General features: G+C 42.3%; 1 protein-coding gene and 3 long non-coding RNA genes across 4 annotated transcripts; 1 reads left to right on the top strand and 3 right to left on the bottom strand.

Moving 5' to 3' along the window:
• Window positions 1–5,228: 5,228 nt before the first annotated feature.
• LOC121766924 lies at window positions 5,229–6,713 on the bottom strand. The gene is made up of 2 exons (XM_042163152.1): window positions 5,910–6,713; window positions 5,229–5,765 (listed from the first exon to the last, which is right to left on the bottom strand). Exons 1-2 carry the CDS (start codon window positions 6,711–6,713, stop codon window positions 5,229–5,231), a joined length of 1,341 nt encoding a protein of 446 aa, XP_042019086.1.
• Window positions 6,714–7,098: 385 nt separating this feature from the next.
• Window positions 7,099–8,445, bottom strand: LOC121769222. The gene is made up of 2 exons (XR_006043509.1): window positions 7,572–8,445; window positions 7,099–7,458 (listed from the first exon to the last, which is right to left on the bottom strand). It is a non-coding gene; the product is annotated as an uncharacterized LOC121769222 (long non-coding RNA).
• Window positions 8,446–8,614: 169 nt separating this feature from the next.
• LOC121769223 lies at window positions 8,615–9,696 on the top strand. The gene is made up of 2 exons (XR_006043510.1): window positions 8,615–9,106; window positions 9,497–9,696. It is a non-coding gene; the product is annotated as an uncharacterized LOC121769223 (long non-coding RNA).
• Window positions 9,697–10,641: 945 nt separating this feature from the next.
• Window positions 10,642–12,350, bottom strand: LOC121769155. Its single transcript, XR_006043477.1, has 2 exons — window positions 11,402–12,350; window positions 10,642–11,056 (listed from the first exon to the last, which is right to left on the bottom strand). It is a non-coding gene; the product is annotated as an uncharacterized LOC121769155 (long non-coding RNA).
• Between the last annotated feature and the right edge of the window lie 10,435 nt (window positions 12,351–22,785).

The raw sequence follows: 22,785 nt of genomic DNA, 5'->3' as shown, positions 1-22,785 counted from the left end.
CCAGAAAAGGATCAATGGATTCGAGCAATGAAGGGGGAGGTTGAGTCTTTGATGAGCAACAGAACTTGGGTCTTGGTTGAGAAGGCAGAATTTAGAAAGGTGATTGGATGCAAATGGGTGTTCAAAAAGAAGCTGGAGTCTGCAGATCCTTCTAATGTTAGATTCAAGGCAAGACTTGTTGCAAAGGGCTACAATCAGGTTGAAGGAGTTGATTTTAATGAGATACACTCACCAGTTGTCAAGCACAACTCTATAAGAGTGCTATTGGCAGTAGCTGCTGCAAAGGGTTGGGAGTTAGAGCAGATGGATGTGAAGACAGCATTCTTGAATGGGGACCTTGAGGAAACCATATACATGGCTCAACCCCAAGGGTTTGAAGTTCCTGGATCAGAGCATAAGGTGTGCATGCTCAAGAAGAGCATTTATGGACTCAAACAATCAAGTAGGCAGTGGTACTTGAAGTTTGGTGAGAGTCTCTCAAAGTTTAGCTTCTCAAGATCTTTGTATGATAGTTGTGTATTTGTAAAGAGGCAGAAAGACAAGAGTCCCATCTACCTACTATTGTATGTGGATGACATGCTATTGGCTGGTGACAGCATGAACGAAATCTGCAAAGTTAAAGCTCAACTCAGTGCAGACTTTGAGATGAAGGATCTTGGATGTGCTAGAAGGATCTTAGGAATGGATATTATCAGAGATAGGGCCAATATGAAGCTGTGGCTATTTCAGACAGATTACATCCACAAAGCTTTAAAGAAGTTCAGGTTGGAAAACATGAGAGGCACATCCATACCAATGCCTATGGACATCAAGCTAAGTAATGAACAGAAACCGAAATCTAAGGAAGAAAGGAAGGAGATGGAGTCAGTTCCTTATTCCAGCGTAGTTGGGAGCTTGATGTACCTCATGTTGTGTACCAGACCAGACATAGCACATGCTATAAGTGTGACCAGCCGGTTTATGCAGGACTTTGGCAGACAGCACTGGAGTGCTTTGAAATGGAGTCTGAGGTATCTGGGTGGAGCAGATAACCTGGGCTTGTTGTTTTCTGGAGGAGGTGATACAGGTGAGGATCCATTAGTTGGGTATTGTGACTCTGATTATGCAGCAAATGTGGATACAAGGAAGTCACAAACTGGCTATATTTTCACTTTATATGGCACTGCAATCTGCTGGAAGTCTAGTTTACAGAGTGTGGTGGCCTTGAGCACCACTGAAGCTGAATATATGTCACTTACATCCGCAGTAAAGGAGAGCAAGTGGCTGATGGGACTTGTCTCAGAGTTCGGAGTAGAACAGGATGGGGTTTCAGTGTATTGTGACAACAATGGAGCTCTATGTCTTGCCAAACACCCTCAGTTTCATGAACGCAGCAAACATATAGACGTGAGGCTGCATTTTATAAGGGATGAGGTGGAGAATGGCAAGGTGAGGGTGCTGAAGATTGACACTGCCCATAATCCGGCAGACATGCTTACTAAACCATTGAGCCGAGACAAGCTCATGATTGTTGCAGATTAATTGGTCTACATCCGATGAAGTCTTGATATTTTGCTTTGAAGCCTAGGTGGAGATTGTTATCATATAAGGCTACTCAAAGCAATGGAGGTCCACGTGAAGATTGGATGGATAACACAATACGAGATCAGCTTGAAGTCAGCATTAGAAAGTTAGATAAAACTAACGGCTACTAGCCGTTGAAGTTAGTTTTTGTTAGTAGCGGTTGAAACCGATTTCTAGAATGAGTTCTTGTTCATTCTTTAAATGCTTTAGCTTGTATAAATGCTTGATTGAGCTGTGTTAGCTAAAATCAACGTTTTCTGATACACTTTCAATAAGAGAATACAAATTAAGGTTTTCTCCAAGAAATCAATCTTTTCTCTTCACTTTCTTCAATCTTCGGTTCTAATCACAAGTTCTGGGAGTATTGCTGCGTTGCTTGTATCTGGTTTCTACAGACCGGTTCCATGGAACTGATTTTGCGAAACAGGATCGACGTGGCAAATCTGGCTGGAATTGGGCAGAGTGGCACGCCAATCATAAACAGGCTTGGGATAATAGGGAGAACGTGGTGTGGAGTGATTTGGAGTACTCAATGGAGCCTACTGCAACCGATGAATATATGAATTGGTTTCGCCAAATAACTGTGGTGTATTTAACCAAACCTGGCGTGCATGCTGAAGAGGGCTTCCACGAAACGACATCTTCTCATAACTTCGCGGTAAGTTGCAAAAACTATTAATTTTTTCAATTCATATTATGATATGTAATTAACTTTGAAAATTGTAGGTGGAGACGCTTCACAACATACGCCACTTTCTAAGTGGCCAAGATATGTCAGAACATCCGGCTTTGGAAACCATTTCGAGGATGGTTGAAGATGGACTGCAGATATCCGGTGAGGCTGAGCTGATGGACTACCGTCCTTCCCAGCGTTCTGCAATGGACATGGACGTCCCCGTGAGGCAAAAGGGAAAACGACGAACCAAGAAGAAAACTGCCTACGGAGAGTCGTCATCTCAGTTAGTACATGACTCCGATGACGATTTTGTGGATCCACCTCCACCTAGATCTGCACTTCGAGACCGACATTCTATCAGCCACACCGGTGGTACAGGAGAAGATATTGGCCTCAGTGATGTCCACGCTTCTCCACCGCGGTCGTCTGTGCGAGATGATTTTTTTAAGGTGGATCTAGAGAACGTTGTTGTTCAAGATACCCCTCCCTCTAGGATCCGAAGGTCTACATCCAGAATTGGGAAGGGGATACGGGGCATGTTTATGCGAAAACGGCGAGATGATTAAACTAAACCCCAACTATTTGTATTTGATGATGCAATTGATATTCGTGTTTTTTCATTGAGTTGAACTCTTTATATTAGTAATTTGATACATCCTCTTTTTAAACTTATTTATGTTGATAATTTGATACATCCTCTTGTTATACTTATTTATCGGGATGAAAAACGGAAACTTGCAATTTCATTCAACCAGTCTGACCAAAGACGCTGTCAAATTTGGCGTGTTATATAGTGTGACCAAAAACGCCAATCTCAATGACGTGTATAACTTGGAGAATTCTTGTTCTTTTTTTCCATGACGGAAGGCAACATTCTGTATAGACTCGCCGACAGAGTTGGAGTTTTTTAAAACACGCCAACATGGCTGGCGTATTTTAGGAAAACACGCCAATCGCAATGGCGTGTATACCTGGAGAGAATTTTTGGCCTTTTTTCCCACGACGGAATGCAACATTCTATATAGACTCGCCGGCGGAGTTGGCGTTCTTTAAAACACGCCTACAAAACTGGCGGTTTTATGAAACACACCAATCGCACTGGCGCGTATACCTTGGAGAATTTTTGGCCGTTTTTCCACGACGGAATGCAACATTCTGTAAAGACTCGCCGACAATATTGGCGTTTTTTTAAAAACGCCAACCTATATGGCGTTTTATAACTTAAACACGCCAATTCCATAGGCGTCTATAATTAAACACGCCAACTTTGTTGGCGTTTTATCACGTAATACGCTAACCTAGTTAGCGTGTTTTAACTTAACTGTATTTGGAGAAAATACGAGCAAAATACGAAGGCATCGTAAAACGCCAACTGTGTTGGCGTCTTTACTTATAGACACGCCAGTACCATTGGCGTTTTTACTTATAGACATGCAAGTTTTATTGGCGTTTTTCCCATATATGGAATATATAACAAAATGGGTAAATTTTCGTTATTTTAAAGGCAAACTCGCCTACAAACCCAATTTTCTCTTTAAGAAAATAATAATTTATTTGCCCCTCTCCTAAAAACACACCACCTTGTACCTATACATGTAATAATATAATATATTTTGTTTTATTTTAATATTTATTTATTTATATGATAATATTTCTGCCCCTCCTCTTATACTCCCTCCGTTCCACGTTAATAGAGTCATTTTTCCATTTCGGGAAATTCCAAGATAATAGAGTCGTTTCCATATAAGGAAAGAATTAGGCATTTTAATGAGTTTTTAGTCAAAATTAATTAGCATCCCTTATTACAATTAACTACCCTAATTATACAATTTAAAAATAAAAAATCCTCCAACCCTAACTTTCAGCTCATTTCGCCGCCTCCCTTTTCTCTCATTATCCCTCTCTTCATCTCTAACCCTAGATGTGAAACCCGCCTCCTCCACTCCCTCTTTTTGAACAAATCCAACCGTAGGTGAGTAATCCGGCGCCGCCCCTCCTTATTCGCCACCCTTCTCTCTCTCAATTCGTTGCCTTTCTTCTGTAGGTGGCGGTGAAGGCGGTGCTCCTGACACAGAAGGAGTAGCTATCAGCGAAGGCGACTCCACTGAGGCCGGAGGTGAGTCAGAGGCGGCGATGACACTGAGGCTAGAGGTAGCGAAGGTGACACAAGCTCTGACTTTGACTGTATAGGGTCTGAAGAAAAGTTTAAGAGACGATTTTTCATCTCTGATGCTGACAAAGCCCTTTAGGAGAGATGTGTTGCTGAGGCAAACCGTGAGGTGAACGAACTCATCGAGAAGAATTGCTTGGATCCATAGTCAGATGAGATCTACTCGTTCTATTGGTGAGATTTTTCTATTTTGGCTTTTGTTTAGTTGTTGGATATGGTGTATGTTGTGTAGTGGTTTTTTGTGGTTTCTGGATATGTGTGAACTTGGAAGTGTCTGTACTATTATTGTTGGAGTAATATAATCTCTGATTGTTGCATTGTTGGAGTAATCTCAGTTTGTTGCATTATTGGAGTAATTTATCTCTGATTGTTGCATTGTTGGATTGTGTGTGCATTTTGTGGTTGTTTATGAGACAGATTTGGTTTATTGGAGCAGAATGTACTGTCAATTCGAAATTAGAAGACCAATTTCAGGATACAAAGCGTTTGAGAAATCCCCTTATATCCCAGACCTATTCATGAATTAATTGTGTCGTTGTTGAGTGGATGTGCCTCTTGTTAGTGAGTTGGATTGATATCATTCATTATATGTTGCATTTAAAATATGCATGACATGTGCATTCGGTACATATAGCAAATGCATCATCCATGCACAACTACAGCCAGGTTTTACAACAAACTATAACTAGCTTTTACAAAAAAACTACAGCCAACTTGTACAAAAACCAGCAGACATCTTTTACAAAATATAGATAGCCCTTCCTTCATCTTTGTCAAAAACCAAAATCCACCATATCTTCTTCTACCTTTTTCCATCTACTATAGGAAAGCCACACCTAATGCTTGAGTAATTATCTCAAGTCCTTCAAAACAACCCTTTTGCTTTAAATATGCAATGGTTTCCATGACCAACTCCAATGACACTTCTAGATTCTTGGGCAGTTGTGCGTTCCTCCTTAGGTTATTCTTCCCTAGATGAGGGACCTTGTAACTATTCTGGCCCTTAACCTTGAGAATTTCTACCATGCAACTTTGCAAAGACAGAAAAACATTGTCTAAAGTCTGTGGAGATAAATCATGAAATGATTTCTCCACAGCTTTAATCAAGTCATCAATAGTCTTGCATGCAGTCTGCACTTGTAGTGACTGTATCGCTCTGAACCATCCCAAATCGTTAACATTGGTGTCTGGAGAGCATGGTGGCTGCTGCACAAGTGACATGGAAAATCCATGTTGCTGTGCAGCAACCTTAAAGTCTGGGTCAGTGTCTTTGATGTGTGGCTTTGCATTGTCTTGTTGTATCCTTATTCTTTTACTTGCCCCCTCTGGCCATTTCTCAAAGATAGCAGGTATGATCTGTGGGTGGACATGAAATGCATGCATTTAAGACATAAGTGCACATATTTGCAATACATTATCTGGTGTGTTCAAGATATAGGCAAGCTTGAATGCAAATTATATGTGCATATATTAACTGCATTTATAAAGTGCATACATTACCTTGTTGATCAAGCATTGCTTGGTGACCTCCTTTGTTATGCTTTCAATTGGTTTAGTCTCCATTGTTCCAGCAACCCTGTTCTTACTTGTTCTTTGTGCTGCAACCTGTTTAGTGAATGGAAAAATGCCAATTTTTCCATCGAACAATACTTCTCCATTTTGACCAAACAATGGTCTGCTCACTGCACACATGAACATAATCTTCGATATGAACTTCTTGTTCTTACATGTTCTGTGGGGCTCTGCCTCACCAGGTGCAAGGTAGAACCTTTGGCTACCTTGAGTGATGTAAAACCATTTTTCATCAATATGGACGGTGTTATCCATGTTCCTGAACATGATTCTGTTCAAAATTCTATCCAGTTCTAATGATTGCAATGTGAATCTCAATCTCAGTAGCATATGATCAGCTGTTAAGTTGGGCTTAATGGCCGAAGTATGAGGCCTAATGAGGCCTGCTTGTACCCATCTCCAAACAGTTGTTTTGGAGCATTTAAGAGCATTTGACAGGCTAAGTAAATTGCTCCTCTTGGTAAAGTGAATGGTTTTGAGTAATTCAATATCTAAAACAATTTTCTTAGGATATTTTCTCATTTTTCTTTGACTCACCAACTGAATAACTTCTCCCTTTGCTTGTTGTTTCTTCGCAGCGTTCCAGTACCTCGTTGTGGTTTGACGACAAATTTTGAACTTCAACTGAGCTTCCTTCAATGTGCCACGGGGTGGTACTCCGTTGACGCACTTTCCAATGATGAATTGAACCACTTGGTTCTTAAATTCTGAGGAATACTCAGTTCTTGCCATTGCAGCAGCACAACAGAGGTAGAGATGGATTTATTGCTGCCTACAATGTGGATTTATTGCTGCATGGACTTGGAAATGTAAGTGGCTGGTGTAGAGATGGAGTACTTGCATTCAATGAAGCGCTTTGGGAGTATTTATAGCATTAAGTGGCGCCAGAGTTGAAATTTCAATGTTGACGCCACATTTTTAGGCTAAAATTGATGTGGTTCATTCATTGTTTTCAATTTCAATGTTGGCGCCACTTTTTTGGAATTCCAAATTGTAAAGACAAAAATATTTATTGTTTGTTTTATGGAGAAATGAAAAGATCCAACATTTAATTTGTCAAACGTTGCCTTCAGATTAATTTTATGCGTAAAGTTGCATTTAATTCCAAAATGCAATATTTAATTCTCAACATCAACATTTAAATTATCGAATTTATCTTCAGTTTATGAGTTAGAGAAGAAAAAAAAAGCATTACAACAATAGTATTAATAATAATTTAAAAAGTAAAAGACACTCATCACATCACTTTATCTACTTTATTACACACCCACTTAACTCACTAAACATCAATTTCTTAGACTCCGTGCCCAAAAGTTCCGCCTCTATTAACGTGGAACGGAGGGAGTAATTTTCTGGCTCCGTGAGTGCAACAACCTGCACTCCCAGCCCTGGTCCAGCTGTTTCAGTCCAAGAAAAACTCACATATGCAGCACTCCAGCTGCAGAGTTCAGTTAACTAATTTGCAGAGCCCAGTCACCTGCAAAATCGTACCAAAAACTCAGGGAGAATGATGCAAGGGACAAGGGAATAAGGCTACTACAGTAGAGTAACAAATGAGGATGGAACAACATTTAATGCACGAGTACACACCCTGCACTATTGCAGTAGAAATAGCCACCACATGATCAGCCTAAGGACCCCACTTTCTGCACGCATGAGCAGCCTTGTAGGCTTTCAGTTACTCACTCCCTATATATATGTGTGACGCCATCGGCCTTGCCCTCCACCACCACAAACCATTGCAATTTAGTGAAGTAAAGAGCGAGAGAGACTGAAGCTAAAAGCAGACACCAGAGTGGTGCGAGAAGGTAACCTTCACACTCTTTTCTTTTCTTCCTCAAACTCAAGCATGAACCACAACATCACTTAGAGGCACCACAACATAGAGACCTCATTTAGCATGCTAATTTCCAAATAAACCAATGGAAAGAAACTAGTATAAGGAGGTTTGGATGCCTTTTCCACTCAATCTCAGCAACTCAAGTAGTGCATAAAATACCAAAAGCCAATAGCCTAACAGTAGCAACTCCTATAGCTTAAAGCTCAACAATCACAGCCAAGTGTCGATCTATAAGCACCTTCCAATAAGCAACTAAACCACTTTCAACAAGTAAGGAAAATTTTCAAAGTTGCAATCTGCATAATAAGTAAGCTAAAGTAGGCTTAAGATAGGAAAAACTCATCTCATAAGTATGAGTCAGCGCCGGAGACGGCGGAAGCAGCCGGAGATGGCAAGAGCGGCTCGAAGCACGCCGGGCAGCAGCCGAGTCAGGCTCGACGGCGGCCTCCCCGAGGGGCGATGCTCCTTTTCTGCTCCGATGGCGACGGAGCCGACGCGGTGAGAGGGTCGGCAACTCGGTAGCGACGGAAGAGGCGCCTGGCGGTGTACGGCGGCCCGGCGAGCGACGACCGACGCCGAGGAAGGGAGAGCGGCTAGGGTTTTGAAGATTTGGGAAAAAAAAAATGGGAAAGAGGGAAAAAGAGAGAGAGGGCGACGGGAGGGAGTAAAATTTCAGATTTGGGCCATTTTTCTTTTAAATTCTGTTGGGCCTTTGTTTTGTTTAAAAAAATTGAATTGGGCTTTCTTCTTCTTGAAATGGAACTGGGCCACGCCTTATATAAATTAAATTGGGCCAGGGAGTTAAATAAAGAAATAAGGGTTGGACTTTTTTACTTCAACCATTTGAGCCACGGGTTCTTTTAAGTTTGGGCCACTGCCCTAAATAAATAAGGCATTGGAATTTAAGTTTCCTTTAGGCTATGAAAAATGTCATACCATGTTTTGTTTATGATTACCTACTTATTGCTATGTCAATCATGTTAAATCGAATTCGGGTCCCAGTAGGGTCGCAAATCGAATTCACACAAGATCAGATATGGTATGTTATGTGACTGCGCAGTCAAATCTATGAAATGATAAAGGATTTAGTGACCGAGGATTTATTTAAAACAAAAAGCCCACGATCATTCAAGTATGACTGACAACTAAATAAGAACTGTTTTTGGCACTAAGTCCACGGGGTATATCAAATACTCAGCCCTGCATGTTTGTTTTTTCCTAACGTGCAGGTTGATCGTGATCGGAGCGAGAAGGTGTTGGGAGAGCCTTATTAATAAGTAGCTAGGTAGTTGATTTAATATGTCTCCATACATAAAACTTTGTCTTGGAACCTTCCTCTGCATGTTTAAGAATTGTTCTAGCAAGACAACGCACCTGGTTAATTACTCTGATTTCGATTTGGTTGTCCCTTTTCACTCTAAGACGTTTTTCCTTGAATTAAGTACTTCCTTATGACAAGCTTATAACCAATGAGTTTAATTTAGTTGCGAAATAGCTACACTCACTAATACTAGGGAGTTGTGGTCGTGACACTCGGGCCTTTCTAAAGCTAAAACCCCGATGGTTATTTGACAATGACATGATAAATATAATACTTTTGATAACTGTGTTTTCGGCATAAGTCCACAGAGTGTTTTATAATACTCAGCCCTACATGTGTTTTCCCTATGTGCAGGTTGAGCGACGATGAGCTGGGTGATGTTGAGCTTATATTGAAGTCTTGCTGGTTATTATTTGAATTCCGAGTGTCGTCGTGTCTTCATATATGACGTCACTCTTTCTCTTGAACGCTTTCGCTGAATTATGACTATTTTTCTCCATTATGTTCTGAACCCCGTTTACTCTTGAATTATAAATGATGATAATTTGTTGTCATTGGATTTAATTATTAAGACATTACTCTGATTATCCCTCCATTATTTGAATATTTAATATGTCGTCAACTCACATTAGTCGCGACCACCCACATTTATTAACCCTAGAAAGGGCGGTCGTGAAAGATTTGCCCGGTTTCGCAGCAGATCGCCCAAGACGTCGCTGCACGCTGCTGCGCAGCCTCCCCACCGTGTCGTTGTCCCGCTGCTTCCCTTGGACTCGCGAGGACCACAGCTTGTCTACGCTGCTGCTCCAGCTGTATCAGCAGCCGCTGGCGCTGCACACGTGCAAACCACCGTCCTGGGCCACACGACTCACGGACAGCAGTGAATAGATACCAAAAAATGGCATGAACAACCATATTTTGTCAAAATCCAAATTCACGCACGACAAACATGAACAAGTATTGACATATTGAAATAATTCCATGTAATGATTACAAAAGGAAGAACTAATTCTCCCAAATTGTTCAAAACGGACAATAAACAAGTTCACGCAACTATCGGATTCTTCGTTCATACGTCATGCATATTATTCGAAAAATAACAACCACGCAATGAAGAAAATCATGCATTCAAGCAATTCACATGAAATTAATCCACATAATCAGAGTAAAAAATTGACTCTGATACTAATTGCTGGGGTACTTTGATGCCCATTGCACAGCGGAAGACTTGTACAAAACAAATAAATTAGACGTAGAATCTATTTGACGGAATATGGGATTAATCTATTCACATGTTAACACAGAATTGCTTGCTAGAATGCAAATAATTCATGGTTAAAGAATATAAATCGTAAAACATGAATAATACGGTTTAGAGTTACCGATTTAATAATCCAAAGAATGGTCGATTGCTCGCGCCTTTGTAATAGCCGAGATCTAATTTCTAGAGAATTATGAAATAAATACTAGAAATTTGATAAAGAATGAAAGAATGTTTATTTCTTGAGTAACACAACATTTTATTATTTCAAGCAAAGTCTAAGATTACAAATGTTCAAAGAGAACAAAGGAAACAGTAAGCACATGAGAAAAAAAGGGGAAAGACACTATTCTATTACATTTTTGGAAATGCTAATTTTGGGCCTTCGTCTCCCGATCTCAAACCGCACCCACCACGGCTCCCGATCAGCCTATAGGCCTAGAACAGCGGGACCACTCCGGGAGAAGTACGAAAGGCTCACCATTTGGGACAGCCTGCAATAGTGCAACTCCTGCACATCTCCAGCCCATGTCCAGCCGCTACAAGGCAAGAAAAGGGCACAACTGCAGCAGCTTTGCAGAGCTTCAGCTGCAGAGTTTCAGTTAACCATCTTGCAGACCTCAGTCAACAGCCTCTGCACCTTCATTGTGCACCTGCCACAAGGGACAACTTCTATAAACAAACAAGGTACCAAGCAGTACAAAAAAAAAGCCAAATGCAGTTAAAGGTGCCACAAGGGACAACTTCTATAAACAAACAAGGTACCAAGCAGTACAAAAAAAAAGGCCAAATGCAGTTAAAGGGACTGCAAGATACAACAAGAATAAAGTTGCCCAAATCTGAAGCTAACGAGTACACCCTCTCCTCTATATAGACAGCCCTCCATATTCTTCAAGTCTCATCCACATACCAGCAAGAAATTCATCAATACAACGGTTAAGTGAACAAGTAATAATAACAAACACAAATCAGAGATCTCAACTGGCAGAAACCCTCACATATCAACGAAGTTTCAGCAGCATAGCAAACCAGGAAAACTCGTGTTAAGCTCGGCCAGAGATCCCTCAACCCTTCACAGCCTCATTCTCAGTAGGTAACCCCACAACACACTCTTGCATCATTTAGAGAATGCACTATAAATAGTCAAGAACTTAGAATCATAGAAGCATGACCACTCATAAAGTCATAGAATAACATCAATAGCCAAAGATATGATCTTTGTGAGCCAATGCCTAACCAAACCATAACAGTCAGTAAAAAAAAAAGAATAGTGTAGCCCATAGGGAATTTCTCACCTAGATCACAACCTTAAATCACCACAATCAAAAGGCTCCAAACATAGCTACTGCCCAAGAACACAAGGTCTAACAGACCAAGCTTTAAAAGAATAAGAAAGAGATAAGGGACGTAGCATAGAGCGTAAGGCTGTCCGGCGGAAGCCGAGTAACGACGGAGCCAAAGATCACCACGGGGCAGCGACGAATCAGTGGCGACAGAGGGCCGGGCTGCGAGGTGGCGCACGTCGGCGTTGAGGAGTGACGGACAGCGGCAGTATTGTCCGACCTCGACGATGTGAGCAGCATCAGTGAGATTCCTGCCGACGCGAAGCGAATGGAGGCGCCGCCTCTGATGTAGGAAGGGATATTGATAAATTTCGGGAAGAATAAAAGTGAGGGATGAGATTAGAGAGAGGGACCGATTTGGGGGTTTTCCTCCTTGATGCAAATTGCAGACATTTGAGAGAGAAGCATCGATTGTGCTGATTGTATTTGCTATTGGGTCAAGGAGATAAAGAAAAAATTAGTATTTATGCCTCTGCAATTTAAATTACAATTGGGCCAAAAGTTGTAAAAAAAAAAGAAGGGAACTGGGCCGAAAAAGAGCTTAAGGAACCAATACTCTGGGCCAGGTTAAATAAATTTCCTAGCTTGGCCTAGGGATTTATTTGGAGCCATTATCTTAGAGTTTCAAAGTATAATGGGAGCAATTCCTTAAACCACAGATTAAAAGAAATTTATTTAGCCGCATTGAAATTGTATTCAGTAAATAATTAGACGAGACTTTTAATAGTCCAAGTAAGTTTCAAGATACTTAAAGAAACTAATCCTGGAATATATTTTACCCGAACAGTTCGGCAAGACGCCGAATAAATTAAATCGTAGATTTAATTAAAGAGTTAAGACTTCTAAATTTAGAAGGCAAGAAAGAAATAATAAGCACACGCTTAGGCATGCATACATGCAAGATAAATAATTACTTAAAGTCTAATTTAAGTATATTATTTTTATCAAGGAATGTTGTCGCATGACGAGTAATCCCAAGTTAGGAAGCGCCTGTTTGAAAGAGTTAAGCAGACGAGGTGGGCTTCTCTTCTTTCTTTTAAAGCGTGTTTTATGTGAAAACATGATTTATTATGAATGAGTTGTCATGCTGATAAGGCTAATTTCATGCATAGGTCTAGGGGATAAATTCGTGAATTTGCTGTGTGTAACACATGTCTTAAGCCAGGTGTATAGAAGAAATTCGCCAGGTCCAGGAAAAGAAGGAGACAATCACACGCCCGAGGAAACTGGCGAATAAGTGAACATTGTGAAAGAAATTGCAAGACGGAGTAAATCTCAGAACTGAAGGGTAGAATGGAGATTTCTACGAAGGTTCTAGAAGATTATGTCCGTGTCTATAAAAGGAAGGATGCATGCGTTCTGGAGGGATCTTCTCGGGTGGAGACCTCACTAACAGTCTGCAGCTAGTTCACTTTTCTATACACTTGGGTTCTTAGAGGGAAATTCAGGGGGTTTCGCGCTTAGGTTCATTTTCCGCATTCTCGTATTTTCAAGTTGGGTTGTAACACCGTCCTATTGAGGGCGAAGAAACAAGTTCACGTTTAATTTCTCGCATTTTGTGGTTTCCACCGAGATTCGCTGTTCGAAGCTCGGCATTCTGTTTTATCGACTATTCCCGTGTTTTATGCAAGTTTAATTTTCTGTTATGTCGATGTCTGATTTTGCTGTTGTGATTTTCTGGAGTTTGAGCTAGCTTACTTGTTTTGGATGCATTTCGCAATTGTTTACTGAATCTGTGCAGAGTAATAGCTGGATCGGAGTGATCGGAGTTTGTTGGTGAATGAATCGGAGGTTTGAATTTGGTTTTGTAGCTTGATTCTGGAAACGTTTAAATTCGGAGTTGATCGGAGTAGATCTGTTAGATCGGAAGTTATGGAGTGGAATCTAGTTGTTGTTGGTTTCGGATTGCTTGGATTCGAAGTGGATTAAGCGTTCGACGTGAGATCTGAGCAGAGTTGGTTTATTTTGATGCCTAGTCTTCGAGTTTTCATTTTACTTCGTCTAGTATATGTAGATCTGCGTTATTTCCGGCTTGTCGTAAGTTTCCGACGACCAAACTTTTACATTCTGTTCGAATCTGGGAATGTGCTCTGTTTCCTTCATCTTCGTGTTTAATTCCGTTGAAGAAATTGCATGCCGTTGAGAGTTGAATGCTCAGTTAGTTATTTGCAGCTTTTCTGCCGTACTTGCTATTTCTGGGTCATGGTCCCCACTGTTGGTTGTTCTCTGTCTAGCTAAATTAGGTAGTCGTTTACACGGTCTAGGAAGTAAGCTTAATATACCGAAGTCTTGATGATGTTTGATCACAGCATGTTTACAGCTTTCTAGGTCTAGCGTTTATATTTCCTGCCTAGGTCTAGTAGTAGTTATACCTCAACCCTGTTTGCGTGGCAGCAGCCGCTTAGTCAAGAGTCTCTAAATGCTCTCTTACGTGTCCATCTTCGTGGGATCGACCCCTGCTTCTCTATACTAATTTATAGTATTCGGGTTGAGGGATCTTTGAAGGGGTGTTTTGTGTGTACAACGACAGAGTATTCCGTGTTCCCTTGAGTTCCTAGACCAAGTGATCTAGTGGATTCATAGGACTTGGTGTCTCGACCTCACAACATATAAACACACGCTACTCTAAACTCGCGACTTCAAATGGCGCTGTTGCCGGGGATGGATGGCGTATTTTGTGATTGTTTTTAGAGATTTTTGGCGTACATAGTTTTGATTTATTTTTCTTTTCTTTTCAGTTTATGAGCAGAGGCCCGCGGACTGAATTCTGGAGTAACTCATCTGGGTGGAGGGACGATAGATTTATTTGGCAGATCAAGGATACAGCATCCACGGTCACCACCAGATCAGGGTTATCTACGGGAGATCCATTTTCGGAAAGTGAAGAGGATTGGAGTTCATCTGGAAGGGAGGATCCCAAGTCACCAACAGAGTCGGAAACAGAGTCAGAAACAGAGGAAGTAGTCATGGCGCAAGTAGTAGAACCAGATCCAGAGATTGGTTCGTTAACCGCCCATTTAGATGGAGAACCAGCTCAAGCTATAGTGATGAATCCACGCCAGAGGACTATTGAGATCAAGACAAACGTACTCGGCATCTTGCCAATGTTCTCTGGGCGTAGAAATGAGTGTCCGTACGAGTTCTTAAATGAATTCAGTAAGTTGTGTGGTATTCAGAAGAGGCCGAATAATGCTACAGAGGAGGATTATCGCCTACGTGCAATTCTGTTTGCCTTGAAGGGGGAAGCCAACACGTGGTTATTGAGGTTGCCCCCTGATTCTATCCGCACATGGAGGGATTTCAAGTTGGAATTCTTAGATTATTTTTTCCCATCCAACAAGACGAATGCACTGAAAAAAGAAATATTAGAGTGTAAGCAGGATTACGACGAATCTTTAAGTCAGTATTGGTTGAGATTCAAGGGCTTGTTGGATGCATGCCCGAATCACCGAATGATAGAGGCATAGACCTACTCTCTGTTTTACGAAAGGGCGACTCCTGAGTCGAAGGACTTAATGAATTCCTCGAGTGGGGGGAATTTCACAAGAAAGAGGGGAAGTGAAGCAAGAGAAATCCTGGAGAAGTTGATCGACGCTAAGAAGGCGTACGATAACCCTAGGAATGCAGTGAGGAAAGGATCGGTGAATGCCATAAGAGAGCAAGAAGATGATAAAGTAGAAGCAAGGATTAACAGGCTCGAGAAGGCTCTTTTGAACGCGATTGAAAAGACAATTCCACTAGCTTCACAAGGGAAGGAGAAATCTACTGGTCCAGGAGATAATCAAATTCAGCAATATTACGAGACCCAGGAAGGAGATTATCAGGCCCAAGTCAATGCAATGGGAAGTTGGAATCCCGACGGGAGCTGGAATTCAAGGAGACAGAGAGATGCACCCTAGAGGAACCATCCAAATTTCAGATGGACCGACAACGAAAAGAACCAGCTAGCACCACAACAGAATCAACAGTTTGCACCTCAGCCCGAGAGACAAGGTAATTGGTCAGGAAGGAACCATGAGGGGCAGGGCAACTGGATCAATCAGAACCAAGGAGACCACTCGAGCTGGGGAAACAGAAATCAGAACAATCAAGGGAACTCTTATGTACCACCGCACCAAAGGAATTTTCAAAACAATTACCAGGGTCCAGGAAATCAGTAAAACAACTCTTCAGGAGGTCAAGGAAACGCTCGTCAGAATCAAGTGAGTGGACCGACTCTGAGTATAGGGCCACGGCCCAGTCAGCCACCAAAGCCACCAAAGAGTATCGATGATATGGTGCACGACCTCGTCAGTTCTCAGCAACATATGCAAAACAACCTGCAATCGAACAATGACGTAGTGCACAAGCTTCAAGACGCTCAGCAGGAGCAAAAGGCAGCAATGGATATGCTGGCAAAGCAATTAGCCCAGATAGCCACTTCTTTGAGTGATATGAGGGGGAATGAAGGAAAGATTCCCGCCTCAGTAAGGCCACCTGATAGAGCGAATATAAGTCAGATTACCTTGAGATCCGGGAAAGGATATGAGGGGCCAGTGGTAAGAACGAAGGAAGCGACAGATCCCAAGGAAGGCAACAGGAACTTGGAGGGCGATAATTCCTTGCTCAAGGATGACCTTAAGGCACGAGACTTGGAGAGATCCTTGCCTAGGTCAACTGAACCATTCTTCCTCGATTCAAAGCCGGAGTTGGAGAACGAGGCAGTAGGGAAGTAAACTAGAGAATTCTCGGCTGAAAGTTCTACAGGAGCAGGGAAGCGACCGAAACCTTTCCCAAACCGGGGGGGAGCCAAGAAGAAGAAGGAAGAGCCGGTAGACTTCATGGATATATTTGGGAAATTGGAGATCAATCTACCATTCTTACAGGCTTTGAAATTGCCGGTGTTTAGCAAGTTCATCAAGGAATTTATAGCTGGGAAGGCTAGACCCAGTGGAAAAATTTTGATAGGCGAGAACGTCTCCGCAGTGATTCAAAAGAGGAGGATGCCTTCGAAATGCAATGACCTAGGTAAGTTTACTTTGCCCATCTCTATTGGTGATGTAAAAATCGAGCATGCTATGTGTGACTTGGGTGCGTCGATAAATGTGTTACCACTGTCTATATACAAGAAGTTAGTAGGGGTAGGCATGGTGGACACAAAAGTTGTGATCCAATTGGCAGACAGGTCATGCATTTGTCCTGAAGGAGTGCTTGAAAACGTGACAGTGAAGGTACATGACTTCTTATACCTAGCTGATTTTCATGTGATTAAAATGAGTGCTAGTGAGCCTGCAGAGTCTGGCGGAGTACTTTTAGGGAGACCTTTCCTACGTACCGCTAAGACTATCATTGATGTTTTTGATGGTACCATCTGCCTTGATTACAATGGGGAGAAATATACATTCGGCATCGATGAGGCGATGAAGAAACCTCTTGACGTTGAAAATTTGCATGCTATTGATGTTATTAACCCCTTGGTCCAGGAGTATCTTGAGACCGAATTAATGCAGGTACAAATCGAGAATTTCAAGATGAGTTAGGCCATTGATAGAGAAGTAGCCAGTTGGTGTGAAGCCATGAAGACGAGTGAGTTATCAGATGAAGAACTAGCTGAAGCGATTCTGGAATTCTGCACGAACCTGGAGCTAGCTAGATCAAGGAGGACACCTTATGTGGCGAGCATGGAAAATTCTACTGAGTCTACGAAGAGAATAACAACTGAGTCGACAGAGAAAAATCCCTTACCCCAAGAAAAGGATGTCCCCAAGAAAGAGTTGAAAACACTTCCACCTAGGCTCAAGTATGCGTATCTAGAGGAGAATGAAAATTTCCCGGTGATTATTAACAGCAGCTTGACCGAGGGACAAGAAGAGGAATTGTTGAAGGTAATTCGGATGAAAAAGAAGGCTATTGGGTGGACACTATCTGACTTGGTAGGAATCAGTCCAGATCTGTGCATGCATCATATTAGAGGGAAATTCAGGGGGTTTCGCGCTTAGGTTCATTTTCCGCATTCTCGTATTTTCAAGTTGGGTTGTAACACCGTCCTATTGAGGGCGAAGAAACAAGTTCACGTTTAATTTCTCGCATTTTGTGGTTTCCACCGAGATTCGCTGTTCGAAGCTCGGCATTCTGTTTTATCGACTATTCCCGTGTTTTATGCAAGTTTAATTTTCTGTTATGTCGATGTCTGATTTTGCTGTTGTGATTTTCTGGAGTTTGAGCTAGCTTACTTGTTTTGGATGCATTTCGCAATTGTTTACTGAATCTGTGCAGAGTAATAGCTGGATCGGAGTGATCGGAGTTTGTTGGTGAATGAATCGGAGGTTTGAATTTGGTTTTGTAGCTTGATTCTGGAAACGTTTAAATTCGGAGTTGATCGGAGTAGATCTGTTAGATCGGAAGTTATGGAGTTGAATCTAGTTGTTGTTGGTTTCGGATTGCTTGGATTCGAAGTGGATTAAGCGTTCGACGTGAGATCTGAGCAGAGTTGGTTTATTTTGATGCCTAGTCTTCGAGTTTTCATTTTACTTCGTCTAGTATATGTAGATCTGCGTTATTTCCGGCTTGTCGTAAGTTTCCGACGACCAAACTTTTACATTCTGTTCGAATCTGGGAATGTGCTCTGTTTCCTTCATCTTCGTGTTTAATTCCGTTGAAGAAATTGCATGCCGTTGAGAGTTGAATGCTCAGCTAGTTATTTGCAGCTTTTCTGCCGTACTTGCTATTTCTGGGTCATGGTCCCCACTGTTGGTTGTTCTCTGTCTAGCTAAATTAGGTAGTCGTTTACACGGTCTAGGAAGTAAGCTTAATATACCGAAGTCTTGATGATGTTTGATCACAGCATGTTTACAGCTTTCTAGGTCTAGCGTTTATATTTCCTGCCTAGGTCTAGTAGTAGTTATACCTCAACCCTGTTTGCGTGGCAGCAGCCGCTTAGTCAAGAGTCTCTAAATGCTCTCTTACGTGTCCATCTTCGTGGGATCGACCCCTGCTTCTCTATACTAATTTATAGTATTCGGGTTGAGGGATCTTTGAAGGGGAGTTTTGTGTGTACAACGACAGAGTATTCCGTGTTCCCTTGAGTTCCTAGACCAAGTGATCTAGTGGATTCATAGGACTTGGTGTCTCGACCTCACAACATATAAACACACGCTACTCTAAACTCGCGACTTCAAATGGCGCTGTTGCCGGGGATGGATGGCGTATTTTGTGATTGTTTTTAGAGATTTTTGGCGTACATAGTTTTGATTTATTTTTCTTTTCTTTTCAGTTTATGAGCAGAGGCCCGCGGACTGAATTCTGGAGTAACTCATCTGGGTGGAGGGACGATAGATTTATTTGGCAGATCAAGGATACAGCATCCACGGTCACCACCAGATCAGGGTTATCTACGGGAGATCCATTTTCGGAAAGTGAAGAGGATTGGAGTTCATCCGGAAGGGAGGATCCCAAGTCACCAACAGAGTCGGAAACAGAGTCAGAAACAGAGGAAGTAGTCATGGCGCAAGTAGTAGAACCAGATCCAGAGATTGGTTCGTTAACCGCCCATTTAGATGGAGAACCAGCTCAAGCTATAGTGATGAATCCACGCCAGAGGACTATTGAGATCAAGACAAACGTACTCGGCATCTTGCCAATGTTCTCTGGGCGTAGAAATGAGTGTCCGTACGAGTTCTTAAATGAATTCAGTAAGTTGTGTGGTATTCAGAAGAGGCCGAATAATGCTACAGAGGAGGATTATCGCCTACGTGCAATTCTGTTTGCCTTGAAGGGGGAAGCCAACACGTGGTTATTGAGGTTGCCCCCTGATTCTATCCGCACATGGAGGGATTTCAAGTTGGAATTCTTAGATTATTTTTTCCCATCCAACAAGACGAATGCACTGAAAAAAGAAATATTAGAGTGTAAGCAGGATTACGACGAATCTTTAAGTCAGTATTGGTTGAGATTCAAGGGCTTGTTGGATGCATGCCCGAATCACCGAATGATAGAGGCATAGACCTACTCTCTGTTTTACGAAAGGGCGACTCCTGAGTCGAAGGACTTAATGAATTCCTCGAGTGGGGGGAATTTCACAAGAAAGAGGGGAAGTGAAGCAAGAGAAATCCTGGAGAAGTTGATCGACGCTAAGAAGGCGTACGATAACCCTAGGAATGCAGTGAGGAAAGGATCGGTGAATGCCATAAGAGAGCAAGAAGATGATAAAGTAGAAGCAAGGATTAACAGGCTCGAGAAGGCTCTTTTGAACGCGATTGAAAAGACAATTCCACTAGCTTCACAAGGGAAGGAGAAATCTACTGGTCCAGGAGATAATCAAATTCAGCAATATTACGAGACCCAGGAAGGAGATTATCAGGCCCAAGTCAATGCAATGGGAAGTTGGAATCCCGACGGGAGCTGGAATTCAAGGAGACAGAGAGATGCACCCTAGAGGAACCATCCAAATTTCAGATGGACCGACAACGAAAAGAACCAGCTAGCACCACAACAGAATCAACAGTTTGCACCTCAGCCCGAGAGACAAGGTAACTGGTCAGGAAGGAACCATGAGGGGCAGGGCAACTGGATCAATCAGAACCAAGGAGACCACTCGAGCTGGGGAAACAGAAATCAGAACAATCAAGGGAACTCTTATGTACCACCGCACCAAAGGAATTTTCAAAACAATTACCAGGGTCCAGGAAATCAGTAAAACAACTCTTCAGGAGGTCAAGGAAACGCTCGTCAGAATCAAGTGAGTGGACCGACTCTGAGTATAGGGCCACGGCCCAGTCAGCCACCAAAGCCACCAAAGAGTATCGATGATATGGTGCACGACCTCGTCAGTTCTCAGCAACATATGCAAAACAACCTGCAATCGAACAATGACGTAGTGCACAAGCTTCAAGACGCTCAGCAGGAGCAAAAGGCAGCAATGGATATGCTGGCAAAGCAATTAGCCCAGATAGCCACTTCTTTGAGTGATATGAGGGGGAATGAAGGAAAGATTCCCGCCTCAGTAAGGCCACCTGATAGAGCGAATATAAGTCAGATTACCTTGAGATCCGGGAAAGGATATGAGGGGCCAGTGGTAAGAACGAAGGAAGCGACAGATCCCAAGGAAGGCAACAGGAACTTGGAGGGCGATAATTCCTTGCTCAAGGATGACCTTAAGGCACGAGACTTGGAGAGATCCTTGCCTAGGTCAACTGAACCATTCTTCCTCGATTCAAAGCCGGAGTTGGAGAACGAGGCAGTAGGGAAGTAAACTAGAGAATTCTCGGCTGAAAGTTCTACAGGAGCAGGGAAGCGACCGAAACCTTTCCCAAACCGGGGGGGAGCCAAGAAGAAGAAGGAAGAGCCGGTAGACTTCATGGATATATTTGGGAAATTGGAGATCAATCTACCATTCTTACAGGCTTTGAAATTGCCGGTGTTTAGCAAGTTCATCAAGGAATTTATAGCTGGGAAGGCTAGACCCAGTGGAAAAATTTTGATAGGCGAGAACGTCTCCGCAGTGATTCAAAAGAGGAGGATGCCTTCGAAATGCAATGACCTAGGTAAGTTTACTTTGCCCATCTCTATTGGTGATGTAAAAATCGAGCATGCTATGTGTGACTTGGGTGCGTCGATAAATGTGTTACCACTGTCTATATACAAGAAGTTAGTAGGGGTAGGCATGGTGGACACAAAAGTTGTGATCCAATTGGCAGACAGGTCATGCATTTGTCCTGAAGGAGTGCTTGAAAACGTGACAGTGAAGGTACATGACTTCTTATACCTAGCTGATTTTCATGTGATTAAAATGAGTGCTAGTGAGCCTGCAGAGTCTGGCGGAGTACTTTTAGGGAGACCTTTCCTACGTACCGCTAAGACTATCATTGATGTTTTTGATGGTACCATCTGCCTTGATTACAATGGGGAGAAATATACATTCGGCATCGATGAGGCGATGAAGAAACCTCTTGACGTTGAAAATTTGCATGCTATTGATGTTATTAACCCCTTGGTCCAGGAGTATCTTGAGACCGAATTAATGCAGGTACAAATCGAGAATTTCAAGATGAGTTAGGCCATTGATAGAGAAGTAGCCAGTTGGTGTGAAGCCATGAAGACGAGTGAGTTATCAGATGAAGAACTAGCTGAAGCGATTCTGGAATTCTGCACGAACCTGGAGCTAGCTAGATCAAGGAGGACACCTTATGTGGCGAGCATGGAAAATTCTACTGAGTCTACGAAGAGAATAACAACTGAGTCGACAGAGAAAAATCCCTTACCCCAAGAAAATGATGTCCCCAAGAAAGAGTTGAAAACACTTCCACCTAGGCTCAAGTATGCGTATCTAGAGGAGAATGAAAATTTCCCGGTGATTATTAACAGCAGCTTGACCGAGGGACAAGAAGAGGAATTGTTGAAGGTAATTCGGATGAAAAAGAAGGCTATTGGGTGGACACTATCTGACTTGGTAGGAATCAGTCCAGATCTGTGCATGCATCATATTAGGCTAGAAGAAGGAGCAAAAATCTGTAGGGACCCGCAACGTGAGTTGAATCCGAACATGAGGGAAGAGGTGCTGAAGGAAGTATTAAAGCTACTATCCCTAGGAATCATTTATTCCATACCAGACAGTGAATGGGTTAGTCCAGTACATATGGTACCAAAGAAGTCAGGAATACAGGTGGTCAAGAACGATAAAAATGAGTTGATCCCCACTCGACTTGTTACTGGGTGGAGGATGTGTATTGACTACCGGAAGCTGAACGAGGCTACTAAGAAGGATCACTTCCCGTTACCTTTCATTGACCAGATGTTGGAGAGGTTGGCGGGCAAGCAATATTTCTGTTTCCTGGACGGATATAGTGGGTATTTTCAAATCTACGTGGATCCCGAGGACCAGGAGAAGACAACTTTCACGTGTCCCTTTGGAACTTATGCTTACAGAATAATGCCGTTTGGTCTGTGCAATGCGCCAGACACTTTTCAGCGGTGTATGATGAGTATCTTCTCGGACCTCCTGGAGGATTGCATCGAGATTTTTATGGACGACTTCACTGTGTACGGGAATTCATTTGACTCAT

This window comes from Salvia splendens, chromosome 15 (genome assembly GCF_004379255.2).
Source record: "Salvia splendens isolate huo1 chromosome 15, SspV2, whole genome shotgun sequence".
Taxonomy (NCBI): domain Eukaryota; kingdom Viridiplantae; phylum Streptophyta; class Magnoliopsida; order Lamiales; family Lamiaceae; genus Salvia; species Salvia splendens.
This window is presented reverse-complemented; position numbering and strand designations above follow the sequence as displayed.